The 19911-nt window shown below is 45.3% G+C and overlaps 1 protein-coding gene across 1 annotated transcript in view; it reads left to right on the forward strand.

The window, feature by feature from the left end:
- dgat2 (diacylglycerol O-acyltransferase 2) overlaps nt 1–19911 on the forward strand; it is a 51112-nt gene that overhangs the window by 23030 nt on the left and 8171 nt on the right. Inside the window, exon 5 of the mRNA XM_080197988.1 lies at nt 16867–17071. Within this exon, the coding sequence (XP_080054114.1) occupies nt 16867–17071 (205 nt within the window). The remainder of the gene's footprint in view (nt 1–16866; nt 17072–19911) is intronic.

Consider the following 19911-nt stretch of genomic DNA (forward strand, 5'->3'; position numbering starts at 1 on the left):
CCCTGGCCTCAATTCACCCTCCCCCCTCCTGACTCCATTCACTCTGCTGACTTGGATTCGCGTGTAGGTCAGACCAGGTAAGGATGACAGATTTCCTACCCTAACAGACATTACTGAACCAAATGGTTTTGTATAACAATGGTTCCATGGCCACTACTGAGACTCAAATTGAATTCCAGATTCTAGAAGTATATTGAGGGCTAGAGGGGAATCTGAGAAAGAGCAGAGCCCTGAGATAAAAGCAAGTTGCTGCAGATGCTGAAATCTGAAACAAAAAATGCTGGAAAATCTCAGCAGGTCTGACAGCATCTGTGGAGGGAGAATAGAACCAATGTTTCGAGTCTAGGTGATCTTTGTCAGAGCTCTGACCAAGAGTCAACAGTTCTGAACACCAGAAAACTTGGGTGAGGCATTAAAAGAATATTTTGCACCTGTGTCCACGATGGAGAAGGATGATGTAGGTATAGAAATTGTGGGGGGAGGAGGGGGTAAGGGGGATGGGAACTCTGATGTAATAAACAGATTAGCATTGAGAGGGAGGAGACGTTAGCAGCTTCAGCAATAAATCCCCAGGCCCAAATGAGATATCCCCTAGGATGTCGTGTGAGGCAAGGGAGGAGATTGCAGAGGTTCAGACACTAATTTTCAAATCCACTCAGGCCACAGGGACTGGAGGGTGGTTCATGTGGTACCATTATTCAAGAAGGGGCGTAGAGGTAAACCAGGTAATTGCAGGCCAGTGGGTGGGATTTTATGGCCCCTCTCATCCCAAAACCGTAAAATCCCACCTGAGGCCGGCAGACCTTCCCATTGTCCATCCCTCGCCTGCTCCAATTTCTATGGCTGGTGGGGTGGTAAAATTCCAGCTAGTGAGTCTTAACATCAGTGATAGGGAAATATTACAAACAATTCGAAGAGGCAGAATTAGTCACCACTTGGAGATGATAAGAAGTCTGACAACACCAGGTTAAAGTCCAATAGGTTTATTTGGTCTCGCTTGATGAAGGAGCAGTGCTCTGAAAGCTCATGATTCCAAATAAACCTGTTGGACTTTAACCTGGTGTTGTGAAACTTCTTACTGTGTCCACCCCAGTCCAACACTAGCACGTCCATATCACCACTTGGAGAGGCAAGAATTAATCAAGGCTAGGCAGCATTGCTTTGTCAAAGGGAAGTCATGTCTAACAAACTTGACTGACTTTTTTGAGGAGGTGACTAGGTGTGTAGATGAGGGCAGTGCAGCTAATGTAGTCAACATACACTTCAGTAAGGCTTTTGACAAGGTTCCGCATGGGAGATTGGATCTAAGATTGGTTTAATGGCAGGAGGCAGAGGGTGTTGCTCGAAGGTTCTTTTTGTGACTAGAAGCCTATGTCCAGTGGTGTATCGCAGGGATCAGTGCTGGATCCCTTGCTGTTTGCAGTGTACATTAATGATCTAGATGCGAACATAGGCGGTACAATCAGTAAGTTCACATATGGCACATAAGTTGTTGGTTGGTAAATACTGAGGAGGAAAGCCTTAGATTACTGGAAGATATAGATGGGCTAGTCAGATTAACAAAACAACGGCAAATGGAATTTAACCCTGAAAGTGTGGTGAAAAGAGTAAGTGTGACTTACTTAATGGTAGGGCACTGGGGAGAGTTACAGAACAAAGAGATCTAGGGGTACATGTTCACAGCTCCTTGAAAGTGGAGTCATAGGTTGACAGAGTGGTGAAGAAGGCATTTGGCATGCTTGGTTTCATTGGTCAGAACGTTGAATACAGGAGTTAGAATGTCTTGTTGAAGTTGTATATGACATTGGTAAGGCCACACTTTGAATACTGTGTACAGTTCTGGTCACCCTATTATAGAAAGGATTATATTAAATTAGAAAGAGTGCAGAAAAGATTTACCAGGATGCTACCGGGACTTGATTGTTGAGATATAAGGAGAGGCTGGATAGACTAAGGCTTTTTTCTCTGCAACATAGAAGGCTGAGGGTTGATCTTGTAGAGGAGTATGAAATAACAAGGGGCATAAATCAGCTAGATAGTCAACATCTCTTCCCAAAGGTTGGGGGCCTAAAACTAGAGGGTGTAGGTTTTTGGTCATTTGGGTACTTTTTTTGATTTGATTTATTATTGTCACATGTATTAGTATACAGTGAAAAGTTTTGTTCCTTGTGTGCTGTGACAGACAGAGCATACCATTCATAGAGAAGGAAAGGAGAGAATGTAGTGTTGCAGACATATCTAGGGTGGAGAGAAAGATCAACTTAGTGCAAGGTAGGTCCATTCAAAAGTCTGACAGCAACAGGGAAGAAGCTGTTCTTGAGTTGGTTGGTACGTGACTTCAGATTTTTGTATCTTTTTTCCCAATGGAAGGTGGTGGAAGAGAGTATGTCTGGATTGCATGGGTCCTTGGTTATGCTGACTGCTTTTCTGAGGCAGCAGGAAGTGTAGATAGTGTCAAAAGATGGAAGGATGGTTTGAGTGATGGATGGGCTTCATTCACGACTCTATAATTTTCTTGCAGTCTTGGGCAGAGCAGGAGCCATACCAAGCTGTGATACAACCAGAAAAAATGCTTTCTATGGTGCATCTGTAAAAGTTGGTGAGAATTGTAGCTGACACGCCAAATTTCCCTAGCCTTCTGAGAAAGTAGAGGCATTGATGGGCTTACTTAACTATAGTGTCAGCATGGCGGAGACCAGGTCAGATTGTTGGTGATCTGGACACTTAAGAACTTGAAACTCTCGACCATTCCTACTTTGTCCCCGTTGATGTAGAGAGAGGCATGTTCTCCACTACACTTCCTGAAGTCGATGACAATCTCCTTCGTTTTGTTGACATTGAAGGAGAGATTATTGTCAATTGTGTGTTTGAAATTTGAATTCCTGGTGAGTTAGAGCTGGTTAACGTTTCTGGTCAAAGCCCAAAGACTTTCCTTTGATTTGTGTAAGGTCTCATGATCTTATTTTGTCAGAGCAGGGGGAATTCTCCTCACTCAGTGTCAATGTTTATGCCTCAAACAGCATCTCTTAAAAACAGATGAAGTGAATGTTTGTTTGGAACCTTGATGTGTGTTTCCTACATTCCAGCAGTCAGCACACTTCAGAAAGATACTTCATTGGCTGTAAATCTCTTAGAGATGACCTGAGGCTGAGAGAGGAACACAATTGAAACACAAGACTTCCTTTCTTTAGCTCTGCACTCGCATTTGTTTCACTTTTCTTGAGGAACGCGTCTAGGAGGTTGCGACCGTAACCCGGAGAGGGGGAAGGGCAGCATTCTGGAAGAGACCGGTTTGAATTTGATTTGATTTATTATTGTCACATGTATAATTCTCCAGTGAAAAGTATTCTTTCTTATGCGCTCTACTGTTCATAGAGAAGGAAAGAAGAAAACGCAGAGTGTGGTGTTACAGTCGTAGCTAGGGTATAGAGAAAGATCAGCTAAGTGAGAGAGAGGCCCATTCAAAAGCCTGGCGGCAGCAGCAGGGAAGAAACTGTTATTGAGTCGGTTAGTATGCAACCTTAAATTCGGTCCTTAAATGTGAAAAATTTTACTGAGGTGATAAAAATTTAATTGGGGGCATTTATTGAGGTGATGAAACGAGTTGAGAGAGTAGTTAGAGAGAAACAATCTCCCAAAGGAAGAAGGTGGAAGAGAGTATGTTCGGGTTGTGTGGGGGTCCTTAATTACACTGGCCGCTTTTCCAAGGCAGCGGGATGTGTAGACAGAGCCAATGGATGGGAGGCTGGTTTATGTGATGGATTGGGCTACATTCATGACCTTTGTAGTTCCTTGCAATCTTGGGCAGAGCAGAAGTCATACCAAGCTGTGATACAACCAGAAAGAATGCTTTCTGTGCTGGCCAGGAGGAACCCCATGTTATTATGGAGGTGGGAGGAGCGCTCTGACATATTTGAGGGGGGGTGGATTCTCTGGCCGCATGTTCCCAGTAGTGGGAGGTGGCATGCAGTTCGATAGCGCTGGGATGTCGATGGGATTTCCCATTGATATTTCCAGCGGGACTGGAGAATCCTGCTGGTGTGAATGGGCAGAGAATTCCCCCCCTCCAGGTTTTTTTAAATAGGCCTCCGTTGGAAAGATGTGAAGGCGTTGGATAGAGTGTGAAAAAGCTTCACAAGAATGTTTCCAGGAAAGATCTTCAGCCATGTAGAGAGATTGGAGAGGCTGAGATAATTTTCTTTGAAGAGAAGGCTGAGAGGTGTTCAAAATCACAAGGAATCTGGGGTTGAGTAGCTAGGGAGAAACTGAGCCCGCTCCTGGAAGAATCGAGAACCGGGAGGCGTAGATATATATAAAATTGAGATGTACAGATAGGGTGAACAATTGGAAGCTTTTTCCCAGAACAGAAATGATAATTACAAGGGGTCACAAGTTCAAGATAAGGGGGGAAAGATTCAATGGAGATGTGCGGGGGGGAGTTTTTTTACACAGAGGGTGGTGGGGCCTGGAACGCACTGCCAAGTAAGGTGGTTGAGGCAGACACATTAGTGACATTTAAGACTTATCTGGATAGACACATGAACAGACAGGGAATAGAGAGATAGGATAGTATGATAAGTACAGACTTGGAGGGCTGAAGGGCCTATTCTTTGCTCTATATAAAGTAATTGGCCATAGAAACATCAAAATTAGGAGCAGAAGTAGTTCATTTGGCCCTTTGAGTCTGCTCCGCTGATCATCAAATTCAATATCCTGATCCTGTCTTCCCCCCCATATCCCGCGATCCCTTAACCCCAAGAGCTATATCTAATTTCTTCTTGAAATCGCACAACGTTTTGGCCTCAACTACTTTCTGTGGTGGTGAATTCTGCCACAATTCTAGTGAAGCAATGGCAATGAGATGAACCTTTTCACATAGTGAGCGGTTAGGATCGGGAATGAGAGTGGGGGAAGGGGCATTCGAAGCATTTGGGAGGGAGTTGCGTTATTATGGTGAACAGGAAGAATGTGGGGGAGAGGGAATGGCACCAAGTGCATCACTGAACTCTGGGGCAGACATAATGAGCTGAATGGGCTCTTGCTATGCGGCAGCCTAGTGTGGTCCCTTTTTAAGGAGTGCCAGTTAGCCTGCACAGAGATTGGCTTTCCTGAATCTTGCGGAGAAGTATTAAAAAAATATTGGTACATAACTGTGCGTGGACAGACAGAATTTAGATAGGAAATGATTTCAAATTAAGTGTAGACCTTTCTAGAAGAAAACACACCATTGAAAAGCCAGCACTGCCTATCAACCCTCGAGATCAAATCAAAGCTCATTACGACACTGAGCACTTCTCCTGAGCTTGTGAAAGGGGCTATATTCATTCAAGTTCTTTCTTTTCTGCACAGTTTTTCAAATCCTGGGGGAAAGAGGTGAATGTACCAAAAGCTTATCTTGGGGGCAGTACTCTGTGTTGCTGTTGGGCGATGACTGTTGCCTGATTGAAGATTTGTTGTGGATGTTGGGAGTTTTTATAGTAAGAATGAACCGATTCCCTTCAACAACTGAGCTGCCAATGGGACTCCAATTTACCTGCGCAGTAACCTTTTGCAGAGCGTTGTGTAGCAGCAGTGGGATTGTCAGGGGCAAGGGAAATGGAGAGGGCTTAATGCACACACTGTCAGGTGTGTACATTAATGTCTTCCCCACACAATTAGTTTCCTCTTTACCGTCGCAAAATCAAATCAGATCAGATCTGAAATAAAGACACAAAATGTTTTGGGTGGATCTCCCTCTTATCAGAACTAGCTCAGGTCAAAAGGACAGAGCATTAACTCCATTTCTCTCCCCACAGATGCTGCCAGTTCTGCTGGAATATTTCTGTTCATATTTCCTTGTCACATTCTCTGTCTTTCCCTGAAAGTATTTCATAACATTTACAGTGCCGACACCAGTGACTCAGTCCAACTTGTCTGTGTTAGTGCTTGTGTTTCTAAAAGGGATTCCTCCCATCCTCCTCCTCCTAATCCAGTCAAAATATCATTCTTTATCAAGTGCTTTTTTTCTTAAAAAAAAAAGTCTCCCTTCTTCCATGGGATGTGGACATCACTGGATAGGTCAATATTTCTTGCCTGCATTTTATTTCCTTCTAAGGTTTATTTATTAGTCACTAGTAAGGCTGACATTAACACTGCAATGACATTACTGTGAAATTCCCCTAGTCTCCACACTCTTGCACCCGTTTGGGTCAATGCACCTAACCAGCACATCTTTCAGATTGTGGTGGGGGGGGAAACCAGAGCACCCAGAGGAAACCCATGCAGACACGGGGAGAATGTGCAAACTCCACACAGACAGTGACCCAAGTCGGGAATTGAACCCGGGTCCCTGGTGCTGTGAGGCAGCAGTGCTAACCATGCTGCCACCATGTTGTGCCATTTCTGTAAACAAATATCCAATTTGTTTTGGAGATTCACTATTGAATCTGCTCCCCCTCTCCCTTTCCAGAAGATGGAAGCATTCCAGACCAGAACTTGTTATGTAACTCCAGTTGTTTGGAATTCTTTACCCCAGAGTACTGTGGAAGCTCCATACTGAGCTTGTTTAGAATTATAGGATCCTACAGTGCAGAAGGAGGCCATTTGGCCCATTGAATCTGCACTGACCACAATCCCATCCAGGCCCAACCCATACTCCCACGCGTTTACCCTAGCTAGTCTCCCTGACACTAAAGGGCAATTTAACATGGCCAATCTACCTAACCCGCACATCTTTCGGACTGTGGGAGGAAACCAGAGCACCTGGAGAAAACCCATGCAGACACAGGGAGAATGTGCAAACTCCACATACATAGTGACCCAAGCCAGAATCGAACCTAAGTCCCTGGCGCTGAGAGGTAGAAGTGCTAACCACTGTGCCACCATGTCACTTCGTTTGAAGCAGTGATTGGTATTTGAAAATCTATCAATGACAAACCAGCCTCCCAACCATTGACTCTGTCTACACTTCCCACTGCCTTGGCAAAGCAGCCAGCATAATTAAGGACCCCACACACCCGGACATTCTCTCTTCCACCTTCTTCCTTCAGGGAAAAAGATACAGAAGTCTGAGGTCACGTACCAACCGACTCAAGAACAGCTTCTTCCCTGCTGCTGGCAGACTTTTGAATGGGCCTACTTCGCATTAAGTTGATCTTTCTCTACACCCTAGCTTTGACTGTGATACTACATTCTGGGCTCTCGCCTTTCCTTTTCTGTGAACGGTATATTTTGTCTATATAGCATGCCAGAAACAATACTTTTCACTACGTTGACACGTGACAATAATAAATCAAAGGGATATTGGGGATCATCTGTTGGGGGAATGCACTAAAGTAGATGATCAGCCATGATCACACTGACTGGTAGAGCAGGCCTGATGGGCTGAATGTCCTACACCTGCTCTTAAGTTCCCATTCTCTATTTGCCAAGTTAGTGTCAAGTGGAAATTTCAGCTAGCCAATAGCTTTGCGATATTGCAGAAACAACTTCTGGGCTGTTTCTACAATATAATCTTGGAATTAAAATGTGATATTTCTATAAAATTTCCCACACTTCCCATCCCCATCTCGCACGGTGTCAGCCATGACTCGGTGGGTGGCACTCTTGTCTCTGAATCTGCAGGTTAAGAGTTCAAGTCCGGCTCTGGGCCAGTTGGATACTGAACGTGTACTCCAGTACAGTACTGAGGCAGTGCTGCACTGTCTGAGGCGCCAACCTGTGAATGAGGCTTCAAACCAAGGCCCTGTCTGCTTTTTCGGGTGGGTAAGACAAGTGTAGAGTTCCCATCAGAATGCTGGCCAGTGGTTATCCTTTGACCAACAGCTCAGAATCAACTTGCTTTGTGCAAGTTTGCTGCTAGTCTTTGAACAATGACTACACTAACATTATGCTGCTTCGACAGCACCTTCCAAACCTTCAACCTCTACCAGCCAGCAGGGTAAGGGCAGCAGACACGTGGGCACACCACCACCTAAGAACATAAGAAATAGGAGCAGGAGTAGGCCATCTAGCCCTTCGAGCCTGCCCCGCCATTCAATAAGATCATGGCTGATCTGAAGTGGATCAGTTCCACTTTCCCGCTTTCTCCCCATAACCCTTAATTCCCTTGTCTATCAGAAATCTATCTACCCGTGACTTAAATATATTTAGCGAGGTAGCCTCCACCATTTCAGAGATTCACCACCCTTTGAGTGAAGAAGTTCCTCCTCAACTCTGATCTAAACTGCACCCCCCTTATCTTGAGGCTGTGCCCTCTAGTCCTGCTATCCTTTCTAAGCGGGAAGAATCTCTCTACCTCTACCCTCTCCATCCCCTTCATTTATCTTATACGAGTCTATAAGAACCCCCCCCCATCCTTCTAAACTCCAACGAGTACAGACCCAGTCAATTTAGTCTCTCTTCATAGGCCAACCCCCTCATCGCCGATATCAGCCTAGTGAACCTCCTCTGCACTCCCTCCAAGGCCAGTATATCCTTCCGCAAGTGCGGCGACCAAAACCTGGAGGTTCTCTTCCAAGCCACTCACCATCCTGATCTGGAAGTGTATCGGCTGTTCCTTCACTGTCGCGGGGTCAAAATCCTGGAACTCCCTCCCTAACAGCACTATGGATGTACCTACACCACATGGACCGCAGCCATTAGAGGAGATGGCTCACCACCACCTTCTCGAGGGTCAGTTAGGGATGGGCAGTAAATGTTGGCCTAGCTTGCACCGGCCACATTCCTCCAACAAATAAATTTTAAAAACCCTGGGGGATTTTCACAGTAAGTTCATTGTGTTTATGAGTCAATCCACTTGTGACTCATATAACTTAACTTTGACTCAGTAAGATAGAGGGTTATAGGTGAGCCAAGTAGGTGGGGATATGTTTGGCTCAACTTGTGGGCCAAAGGGCCTGTTTGTGCTGTAGTTTTTCTATGTTCTAACTTTAACTGCAAGTGTTTTGGGTGCTCCTGAGGTGGTGAAAGGTGCTACAAAAATGCAGGTTTGTTTTTTAGAGGCAACAGACACGAAGAGCAATTATTGCCGAAGAAAGCAAAGCAAGTCAAACCCGATGACCCTTGTAAATGCCTCTTATCAATCTGCAGACAGTTTGATAGCCACACTGCCAACTGGAGCAGGGTGACTGCAGAATTTAGATCACTAATATTGGCTGGACTTTGCATCAGTTGCTGTTGAGTAACTCTGTGGAAAAGTTGCTGTGTGTGTGTGTTTGACCATGCATCCCTGGCCTCGCGCTGAAATGGCATTCGTGGAGGCAACCTGCTGTAATTCTCGTCTCCCTTATCTACCACTTTTACAACATTTGCTCAACAATTTAAACTGAACTGGCTGATTAGTGCACAAGAATTGACGTGTAGGGTCCCAGTTACCAGCACGCTTCTGTTTCACAGGGCAATAGGTTTGTAATTTTTAAATTTTAGAACATAGAACACTACAGCACAAACAGGCTCTTTGGCCCACAAGTTGCGCCAATCACACCCATACCTACCAAGCCATAGAACTATCTGTAACTTCCAATGCCATTAGATCCCATGTACTCATCCAGAAGTCTTTTAAAAGACCCCAGCGAGTTCGCCTCCACCACCGCCGATTCCACTCACTCACCACCCTCTGAGTGAAAAACTTTCCCCTAACATCACTTCTGTACCTGCTCCCCAGCACCTTAAACCTGTAAAGTGCTGAGGAAAGAAACATATGCTTTCATTCATACCATTGGGCAGACATTGACTGGCTGACTGTCTCCCACATGGGGTGGGGTGCTGGGGTTGGTGATGGTCGCTGAATTCCCCCGATGGTCTTCCCACTGTCCCCCAGCCCGCTCTGGTCTAATTTTTGCAGTGGGCTGGGCGATACCTAGGCCAGCCCTGACCATCGGTGTTGCACCCCCGCCCCCCCTCCCCCGTTGCTTCCCCTCCACCCAACACCATCCTTCCTTTTTAATTGATGCTCTCATTTAGCAAATCGCGAGGTCGTGCCCAAGGCCAGTAGAGGTTTCCACTGTGGCACCCTCGCCCGTGCCGATTTCCAGGGTGAGCGAGGTGGTAAAGTTCAGGCCTCTGTGTCTGTGCCAGCTCTTTGAATGAAGTCTCCAGTTAGCCACTTTCCTAGTAGCCCTATATATTTTGCTGCCTCTTTTCCCTCGCACCCCCCCCAGCACCACCAGATCTTCAAGTCCCATTTCGAAAGTCGCCATTAAATCTGCTTCCACCAGCCTTTCATCAAATACACTCAGATCGTCGTAACTCTGGCTCTTTCTCCAATACTCTTCACTCTTTGCCCCCTCTATATGAACCCTCCTACTTCTACAAGCTGTTCCTTCCTGTCAAAACTTCTCAATATCCCCCTACCAATTTCTCCTTATGTATTTTTACCAAAAGCCTTTAAAACTTCACGGTACACTTAGTAAAATGATGTCCATTGGTGGCTTGACCCATTTTGCTATTTAATTGCAAAATAAGTGGGTACCAGGCCCTGGAGAATCTCTGATCAAGTGCACATTTGATACTAGAATCTTTTTTTTTCATTAATTCATGGGACATGGGTGTTGCTGGCTGGCCAGCACTCATTGCCCGAGTTACCTGAGAGCAGTCGAGGGTCAACCACATTGCTGTGGTCCTGAAGTCACATGTAGGCCAGACTGGGTAAGGACGGCAGATTTCCTTCCCTAAAAGGCCGCAAGTGAACCAGATGAGTTTTTTCGACAATGGTTTCATGGTCATCAGTAGATTCTTAATTCCAGATTTTTTTTTTATTGAATTCAAATTGTACTACCTGCCATGGTGGGATTCGAATCTGGGTCCCCAGAACGTTGGCTGAGTTTCTGGAATAACAGTCTAGCAATAATACAACTAGGCTATCGCTTCCCCTAAATCGTGACCATGCTCTACCTACCTTATCCAGTTTACTAGAATGTCTTGTAAAGCCCCTCATTCTCACCCCAATCCCACTCCCACTCCCAACTGGGTCTCGGCATTTCTGATGTACAGTTGAAGGCGGATGCATGGATCCACTTGATCAGCTGTTACACCAATAATCCCAACTCCCTCATCCCTGACAGCTATAACAGAGACAGCTTGTTGGCATGGTAACTCATTCATACATTGTCCATGGACCATTTAAGATGGGAGCTTTCATATTTAAAAACTGTAGAGGTAAAGGTATTTAAATAAAGCACAGATGGAGGCCTTGCTGTCCATCAAGGCACTGCCAGCCTTCTAAGGAACTATCCAATTAACCACACTTGGACAATAGTTGCAGCATTGGAAGCCATTCAGCCCAACATGTTTCTGCTAGCTGGTACAAAGCTTCACTCTCCTTTCTTTTTCCTCTAGATAATTATCAAATTCCCTTTTGCAAACCTCCCTCCTTTATACCCCCAAGCCATGCATTCCAGTTATGCCTACTTATAGCAGACATAAGCTAGGCCTCTTGCCTGGATGAATTGCCTTTCACCTTTAAACCTATGCTTTGTGGTTTTGAATTGTCTAGCATAGATACGATGGGCCAAATGACAGCGTTCTGTGCTACAAATGTGTAAACCTACATTCTGTTGCCTTCAGGAGAAGAGGGGAGCACCAGTGGGGACAGTGACTCGCAATAAGATCCATTCCCTGTCATCTTTTGGACTACACTGGCTCCTAGTTGAGAAACACCTCGGCTTTTAACCTTCATCCTTTTTTTTTCTTCAAATCCCTCCACGGACTCCCCCCACCCCCACCAAATCCACTGCCCTCTGAGATCTCCTCCAATTCTGGCTTCTTGCGTATTATAATTCCAATTGTCTTAGGTGGCGCTGGAGTGAGGCGCTTTCTTGTAAGCTGTGCCCAGCATACCTCCTAATTCTATCTTTTACACTCATTCTAAGCTTCTATGACTGTAACACTACATTTTTTTGCACTTTCTTGTTTCCTTCTCTATGAACGGCATGCTTTGCCCGCATAGTGCACAAGAAACTATACTTTTCACTGTATGCTAATACACATGACAATAAATCAAATCAAATCAAACACCTGGTGGCACACTTTTGTCCATTTCCATCACTAATAATTTCCGGAACAGCTCACTCCCCTGTCTACAGGGGCTTATAGTTTAAGAGGCGCCAGTCCGCACCAAGTATGGCTGACCAGGAGTCGCTCCCACTCTTACCACCAGCCATTGGTGTGTTTGGAAGGATTCGCAGGCTGACGCTCAGTCTGCCTGACCGTGTTATGAATACACCTTCACTTAGCCAACAAGTCCTGGAGTGGGATTCAAACCCGGAGCTCATGGATAGAAGCAGGGACACTAACCCACTGTGCCACAAGATCTCTGCTTCTTGCATATCCCTGATTTTAATCACCACACTGCTGCTGTTTTCTGTTTCTTCGGATCTGGAATTTCCCTGTGTGTGTCTTTTTTTTTGCACCACTCCCACGCTTCCTTCTATCTGAGATGCACCTTTTTAAATCTATCTCTTCGACTGAGCTCGAGGTCATCTGATCTAATGAGTGAGATTTTATGACCTCGTTTGGGTGAGACTGGAGATGTCCATCATCGGACCCTTGCCCACGCCAATTCTGTGGCAGGCAAAGTGGTAGAGTTCCTGCCAAAATCTCCTTAAGAGTCCCTGTGTTATACTTGGATTTGTATCAATCCTGTGAGTCTCCTTGGATTGCTTTATTAAAGGAATCATGTAAATATAATTTACCATCAGACAAATTTATTGATGTCAAGATTCACTTTAAGTGGATTTACTTATCTTTTAAGAGACTTTTAGGTAAGTACATGGAACTTAGTAAGGTAGAGGGTTATAGGTAAGCCTAGTAGTCTCTAAGATAGGGACATGTTCGGTACAACTTTGTGGGCCGAAGGGCCTGTGTTGTGCTGTAGTTTTTCTATGTTCTATGTTTCTACGTGGAAAGAATTACTGACCTATTTCCACATCTTGGAGAATCCTTTATTGTTCTTTACCATTGCGTCTTTGTGGAGTGAGGTTGAATCCCAGATGAATCCATGTAGAGAGCTCGACTAGTCCAGTGTGGAGAGTTGGTGAGGTTGGGTTGGGGGAGGTGGTGAAGGTTGTAGATAACGAAAGAAAGGCAGCAGGAAAAGTCAGCCCGGGGTCAACGTCCCTTGACGAGTGTGTTTGAGGCAATAAGTTTACACAGACACTACAGTAACTATCTGAAAATTTGTTCAATGGTTTTGTAATCTGAGCAAACTGCAATTTTTGGAAACAAAATTGCTCAAATTGCAAAAATACGAGGGTTTGATTACACTAACAGTTGCAAAAGATCTGGAAAACTGCTGTTCGTTGTGAATTTTGTTGATTTGTCCTCAATTTGCCAGCACTTACGTCTGTCTTTCCTCCCCGTCTCGGCCTGTCTCTTTCATGGGATCTTAGGGTGGCTACAGCACTGGAGAAGGCCATCCAGCCCATTGTGCCAATGCTAGCCCTCTGCAAAAGCAACCTTCCCAGTCCCGCTCTCTTGCACTCGCACTTCAATTTCGTTCACTGTCGCTGGGCTAAAATCCTGGAATTCCCTCCCTAACAGCACTGTGGGTGTGCCTACACTACAGGGACCGCAGCAGTTCAAGAAGGCAGCTCACCACCATCTTGAGGGCAATGAGGGACAATAAATGCTAGCCCACATCCTGTAAATAAATTTTTTAAAAATCCTTTTTTCAAACCCATGATTAAAAAATCTCCTCCAAACTCATAGACATGTTTTTCTGACCAAACCTATTTACTGTTTAAGATGATTTTTGTTCTTTTTTTTTGTTGCCTCTCCTCGGGATTGTAGGGCCAGATTTTCCATCCCCCCCAGCAGAGGGTTTGGAGGCAGGGGTGTGATTGTAAAAGTTCTTAAATGGGCTTTTACTAGGCTCCCATCCACACCCACACCTCCACAATGTTACACTGTGAAGGCTGGGTTCTAGGCCAACCCGTCCCTACTTAGAAACCCTACAGTGCAGAAGTAGGCCATTCAGCCCATTGAGTCCGCACTGACCACAATCCTACCCTCCCATCCCTACACATTTACCGACTAATCCCTCTAACCTACACCTCTGAGGACAGTAAGGGGCAATTTAGCATGGCCGACCAACCAACCTAACCCGCACATCTTTGGACTGTGGGAGGAAACCAGAGCACCCGGAGGAAACCCACGCAGACACAAGGAGAATGTGCAAACTCCATACAGACAGTGACCCGAGCCGGAATCGAACCCAGGTCCCTGGAGCTGTGGAGCAGCAGTGCTAACCCACTGTGCTACCACGCCACCCACTTCTCGTCCCCATGCTGCCTGAGGCCACACAAAACCTACCTATCCCTGGACTCCTGGGACATGGGGACTGTTTATAGATTGCAGTCAATCGATTCAGCATTCAAAAGCAGGAGATTTAATACAGGTCACGTATCCTTTAATAAGAACATAAGAACATCCCTCATGGCCAATTGCATTTTGAATTTCCAGTAACTTCAATTCTTGGAGAGCATATCTTACAAGAGCCAATGCTTAGATTAGCAACAATCAAAAGGAAATAAAATGGTTAGGAAAGTGTATCAGAGAATAATAAATACAGGGCATCTGTTATAAGTTTATTTCTTTGACATGTTCACTGTTTAAAAAAAAATCTCAAGGTGCAGTGCAGGCAACAACTAGACTTCTCAAGCTAAAGGTCAATGAGATGATGGGGATAGCACGATGGCACAGTGGTTAGCACTGCTGCCTCGCAGCACCAGGGACTCGGGGTCGATTTCCAGCTTGGGTCATTGTGTGGAGTTTGCACGTTCTCCCTGTGTCTGCATGGGTTTTCTCTGGTTTCCTCCCATGGTGGAAAGATGTGCAGGTTAGGTGGACTGGCCGTGTGAAATTGCCCCTTGGCATCAGGGAGACTAGCTAGGGTAAATGCATGGGGTTATGGGAATAGGGCCTGTGTGGGATTGCAGTTGGTGCAGACTTGATGGGCTGAATGGCCACCTTCTGCACTGTAGGATTCTGTGGAATGCAGCCCTGGCTGGCTGTCGAATGTCGAATTTGAGGGTTCTTTTGTCAAACAGGTTGGCGCATAGCCTTAATTCTACACAAGGGATGAATGACTAACATATGTATGTGAAAGAGCGCATCTAAAAGTGATCTCCCAGGTGGAAGGAATCCTGATTTTTTTTTACTTCAAGTGTCGTTCTTCTGTCTCATGGCTCCCCTTTTATTCAGGGGACAACTCCCATGATAACTCACTGTCTCTGTCTGAGTAATCAGAGCTCAGTTTGAGACGAGAGTTACCTGTGCTGAACTTGTCCAGCTGAGCGTGAACGCTCAGCGCCAGGGACCCGGGTTCGATCCCTGGCTTGGGTCACCACCTTTGTTGCTGATTGGGATGAAATGGATTGCCAGCGTCCTTTGACCAGTCTGCAGTGGGTGGACGGAGCATTCCTCAGTCTGGGATGGTGGGCGATAACACTGTCTAGACATCTGTAACTGTACACATATTTGAACAGTAAAACTGATTCGCCATTTATTGAAACAACCAAATCCAAGCAAATGATCTATTTTGAGACTTGTTGCTTTGCCAAGATTGGGTTGGACTTTATGGACCTCCTGGTCAGCTTGAAGCCATGATAACCTGTCATTTCTGTGGGTAAATTGGCTTATCCCTAGCGTAGCTGTGCTTTTTTCTCCCACAGTAAGTTCCACATTCAAACCACTCTCTGGGTAAAGAGGTTTTTCCTGCATTCCTTTTGTTGGATTTATTAATGACTATCTTATCTTTGTAGTCTTTAGCTTTGGGCGCATCCACAAATGGAAACAACTTCTCTATGTCCACTCTCTCAAACTCTATTTCTTTCATAATTTTTGAAGATCTCTTTTTTTCTATTAGAAAACCCTTCTATAGAAACGAGAACAGGAGTAGGCTGTTTGGCCTTTTCAAGCCTGCCCTGCCATTCATTTTGATTTTTTGATAATAAAATTCAGTATCCTGATTTCCCACCCCCCCCCCCCCCCTGCTTTTTCCCCCCCATATCCCTTGACCCCTTTAACCCCAAGAGCTATATGTGATTTTTTTTCTTGAAATCAAACAACACTTTGGCCTCAACTACTTTCTGTGGGAGTGAATTCCACACATTCAGCACCCCCTGAGTGAAAAAAGTATCTCCTCACCTCAGTCCTAAAAGGTTTACCCCTTACCCTCCAACTATGGCCCCTTGTTCTGGACTCCCCCACCATCGGGAACATTCTTCCTGAATCTACCCTGTCTAACGCCGTTAGAATTTTATAAGTTTCTGTGAGATCCCCTCTCATTCTTCTAAGCTCCAATGAATATAATCCTAACTGCCACTTCTTCTTCCTCCAGTAAGGAACCCTACCTAACCTGTTAATATATTAAATAAAACAAATTGGGCAGGCAATGGCCTAGTGGTATTATCGCTAGAAACTTAGCTAATGTTCTGGGGGACCTGGGTTTGAATCCTGCCATGGTAGATGGTGGAATTTGAATTCAATAAACAAAATCTGGAATTAAGAATCCTCTGATCTTGAAACCATTGTTTGTCAAAAGAAGCCATCTAGTTCACTAATGTCCTTTTAGAGAAGGAAATCTGCCATCCTTACCCAGTATGGCCTACATGTGAGTAGAGCCACAGCAACGTGGCTGACACTCAACTGGGGATGGGTAATAAATACTGGCCAGCCAGCGCCACCCGTGTCCCATGACTGAATTTTTTTAAAAAAAGCTCGGAGTTTTAGGTCAATGATTCTGCCATTTTTTTTGTCAAATAATTAACTCTAACCAGTTCATATTAAATAAAACAGACTAGAATTTTAGGTTCATGAGGTGAAGTTGGATAGTTTAAATTTTCTGCATTTATGTACTCTGAGTTTCATTGTCTCTTGTCTCCGCAGCTGGTGAAAACTCACAATCTTGACCCCAGCAGGAACTACATCTTTGGTTACCACCCCCACGGCATCTTTTGCTTTGGAGCATTTTGCAACTTCGGGACGGAAGCCACTGGGTTTTCCAATAAATTTCCAGGAATTCGGCCTTCCCTGGCCACGTTGGCTGGGAACTTCCGGATGCCGATTCTGCGGGATTACTTGATGAGCGGAGGTGAGTAAAATGCGCAGATGCGGCTGCCAGCACTGTTGCCGTAGTGTGCTCTCCCTGAGTTAGTCGGCTCACTTCAGACGGTTGAGTACAAATTCTGAGTTGATATTCCGATGCGGAACTGAGAGAGTGCTGCACTGTCGGAGATGCCATCTTATTAGATGAGATGTTAAACTGAAGCCCTGTTGATGTAAAATATCCCACAGCACCATTTTGAAGCATTAAAGACACTATATAAATACTTGTTGTAGTTGCTCACTCACTCACTCTGCCTTTGCAATGGATTTGTTGCATTATCTAAAGACATCCCTACAAATCCATCAGTGGTGAGTCTCCCACTGTCAGCTATCATCTTCCGTACTCTGGGATGCAAGTATAGACATAGCAATACGGGCAATACAGATTTACTGTGGGATCATTCCTCTTCCTCTTCAGCCCATGGGTGGCACAGTGGTTAGCACTGCTGCCTCACAGCACCAGGACCTGCATTCAATTCCCAGTTTGGGTCACAGTCTGTGCGGAGTCTGCACATTGTCCCCATGTCTGCGTGGGTTTCCTCCAGGTCCTCCAGTCTTCTCCCACAGTCCGAAAGCTGTGTTGGTTAGGCACATTGGCCATGCTAAATTGTCCCTCAGTGTACCCGAACAGGCGCTGGAGTGTAGTGGCTAGGGGATTTTCACAGTAACTTCATTGCAGTGTTAATGTAAGCCTACTTGTGACACTAATAAATAAACTTAAACTTTATCTACTGCTGAGTTTTATTCATTTTTGGGACATGGGTGTCGCTGGCTGGTCAGCATTTATTGACCATCCCAAGTTGCCCTTAGAGGGCAGTTGAGTCACCCTCATTGCCGTGGCTCTGGAGTCGCACATAGGCCAGACCGGGTAAGGACGGCAGATTTCCTTCCCTAAAGGATAGATGAGTTTTTCCAACAATGGTTTCATGGTCATAAATGGATCCTTGATTCAAGATTTTTTTGAATTAAAATTCCTCTACCTGCCGTGATGGGATTCGAACCCGGGTCCCTGGAACATTTACTGAGTTTCTGGACCAGCAATAATACCACTAGGCCATCACCTCATCCATGCCTTTGTTACTTCTAGACTTGACCCAACCAAATGCACTTGCAGCTGGCCTGCTATCCCTCACCCACTGGAGCACATTCTGCATTCTGATGCCCATACCCTAACTCGTGGCAAATCCCATTCACCCAGCACCCGCTGTTCTTGCTCATCTACATTGGCTCCCTATTTCTGTAACCAGCGTTAGATCTTCAATCCCATTCTCTTTGCCTCACTACTGACCACCTGCCTTTCCCCTAAGCCCCTTGTGCAGCATTCCAAAACCACTGGAAGAAAGCACCTCTCACGACCCTCTGGCTGCCTCAGAGTGCTTTTTAACAAGTACTCTTTGAAATGCGCCCTCGTTGCAATGCAGCAAACACATCAGCCAGCCAGTGTGTGCACAGCAAGATCCCGCAAAGAGCAATGTGATCACTGGCCCAAGTAATGCATTGATTGAAAGATTAAACATTTGGGTCAGGCCCACCAGGAAGAACTCCCACTGGGTCATCACCATTTGAAGTTGTGGCGGGGAGAGTGAGGGGTGGGAGGGAAGTACCTGTGGACGTTAGATGAGATTTGACTTGATGTTTCATCCAAAGACAGCGCCTCTGACAGGCAGTACTGGGCACTACACTGGACTTTGTGTTTAAGAGTGAGACTTGGAATCCATAACAAATGGATTGAGAGTGTGGCCCACTGAATTGTGGCTGGTTCTTTTGTTGATGTGAGTTGAGGGGGACTGAAGATTTTCACTCTCTTTGGAGATTCACCTTTGCTAGTGGTTGCCTCCGATCCCTCGGCTCACGAGTCAGCAGCCTCACAGCTGCCTTGATTTTTGAAAATCTAATCTAATCTAATCATGAGATGTCTCTGTCTTGGTACCAGAGGTGCTGTCCCAGGAACCTTACGCACAACGTGTCTCTCCGAGCAAGGTTCAAATGTAATAACTCTTTTATCAGTTTGAGAAAGGTGAGAAGTGAAGCTATGGAGAATCCAACCCAATGGTTCTGGCTGCTTTTCAAAATATCTTTTAAGAGCAATATTGCTTTGATAACAAATTGATTTCTAACACCTGCTGAGAGCTTGCTGCATTCGTGTGAGCTGACAATGTGGAGTTGTTGGACTGGTCTCATCTATTTTGACCTTGTGCCAACAATAGTGGTCCCCGTATAAACTCAAATACGTGGCCAGAATTTTCCAGCCATTCACACCAACAGGATTCTCCAGTCCCGCTGCAACGAACGAAGATTTGGCTGATCACCAAATTCACCATTCTTGTTTGTAGCGGCAGCGGGGTGTGAATGGCTGGAAAATTCTGGCCTTTATTGAGAGGCCCAAATAACTAAAATGTGTAAAATATTCAAGAGGTGCTTGAAAGTTCAGGTTACACAGCCTTCGTTGCTACAAGTCATAGAGCTCAACAAGCAGCCCTTTGGCCCATCCTGACAAACAACCAATCACAGAAGGACCTGAATCTATAATCGTCTGATTATATCGCAGTTTTACACCAAAATCATTTGCCATATTGTTTGGTCCTCCAGCACCCCTTTGTCTGGACACAGTCTCTAATCCTGAGGGAAATATCAACTATCTTAATCATTTTAACAATACACATTAGATCACTCCACCATCTTGGGAACAGAAGTTGTCCTTGTATCTTAGTTCTTTGACCCCCTTAGAATCATACTGGTCAATCCACACTGCATCCTGCCCCTCACCCCCCCAAAAGACCAATATACCCTTACTGAAGTGCAGTGCTCAGAACTGAGTGCAGTTGA

Source organism: Carcharhinus amblyrhynchos, chromosome 10, assembly GCF_965287045.1.
Source record: "Carcharhinus amblyrhynchos chromosome 10, sCarAmb.v2.hapA, whole genome shotgun sequence".
Lineage (NCBI taxonomy): Eukaryota > Metazoa > Chordata > Chondrichthyes > Carcharhiniformes > Carcharhinidae > Carcharhinus > Carcharhinus amblyrhynchos.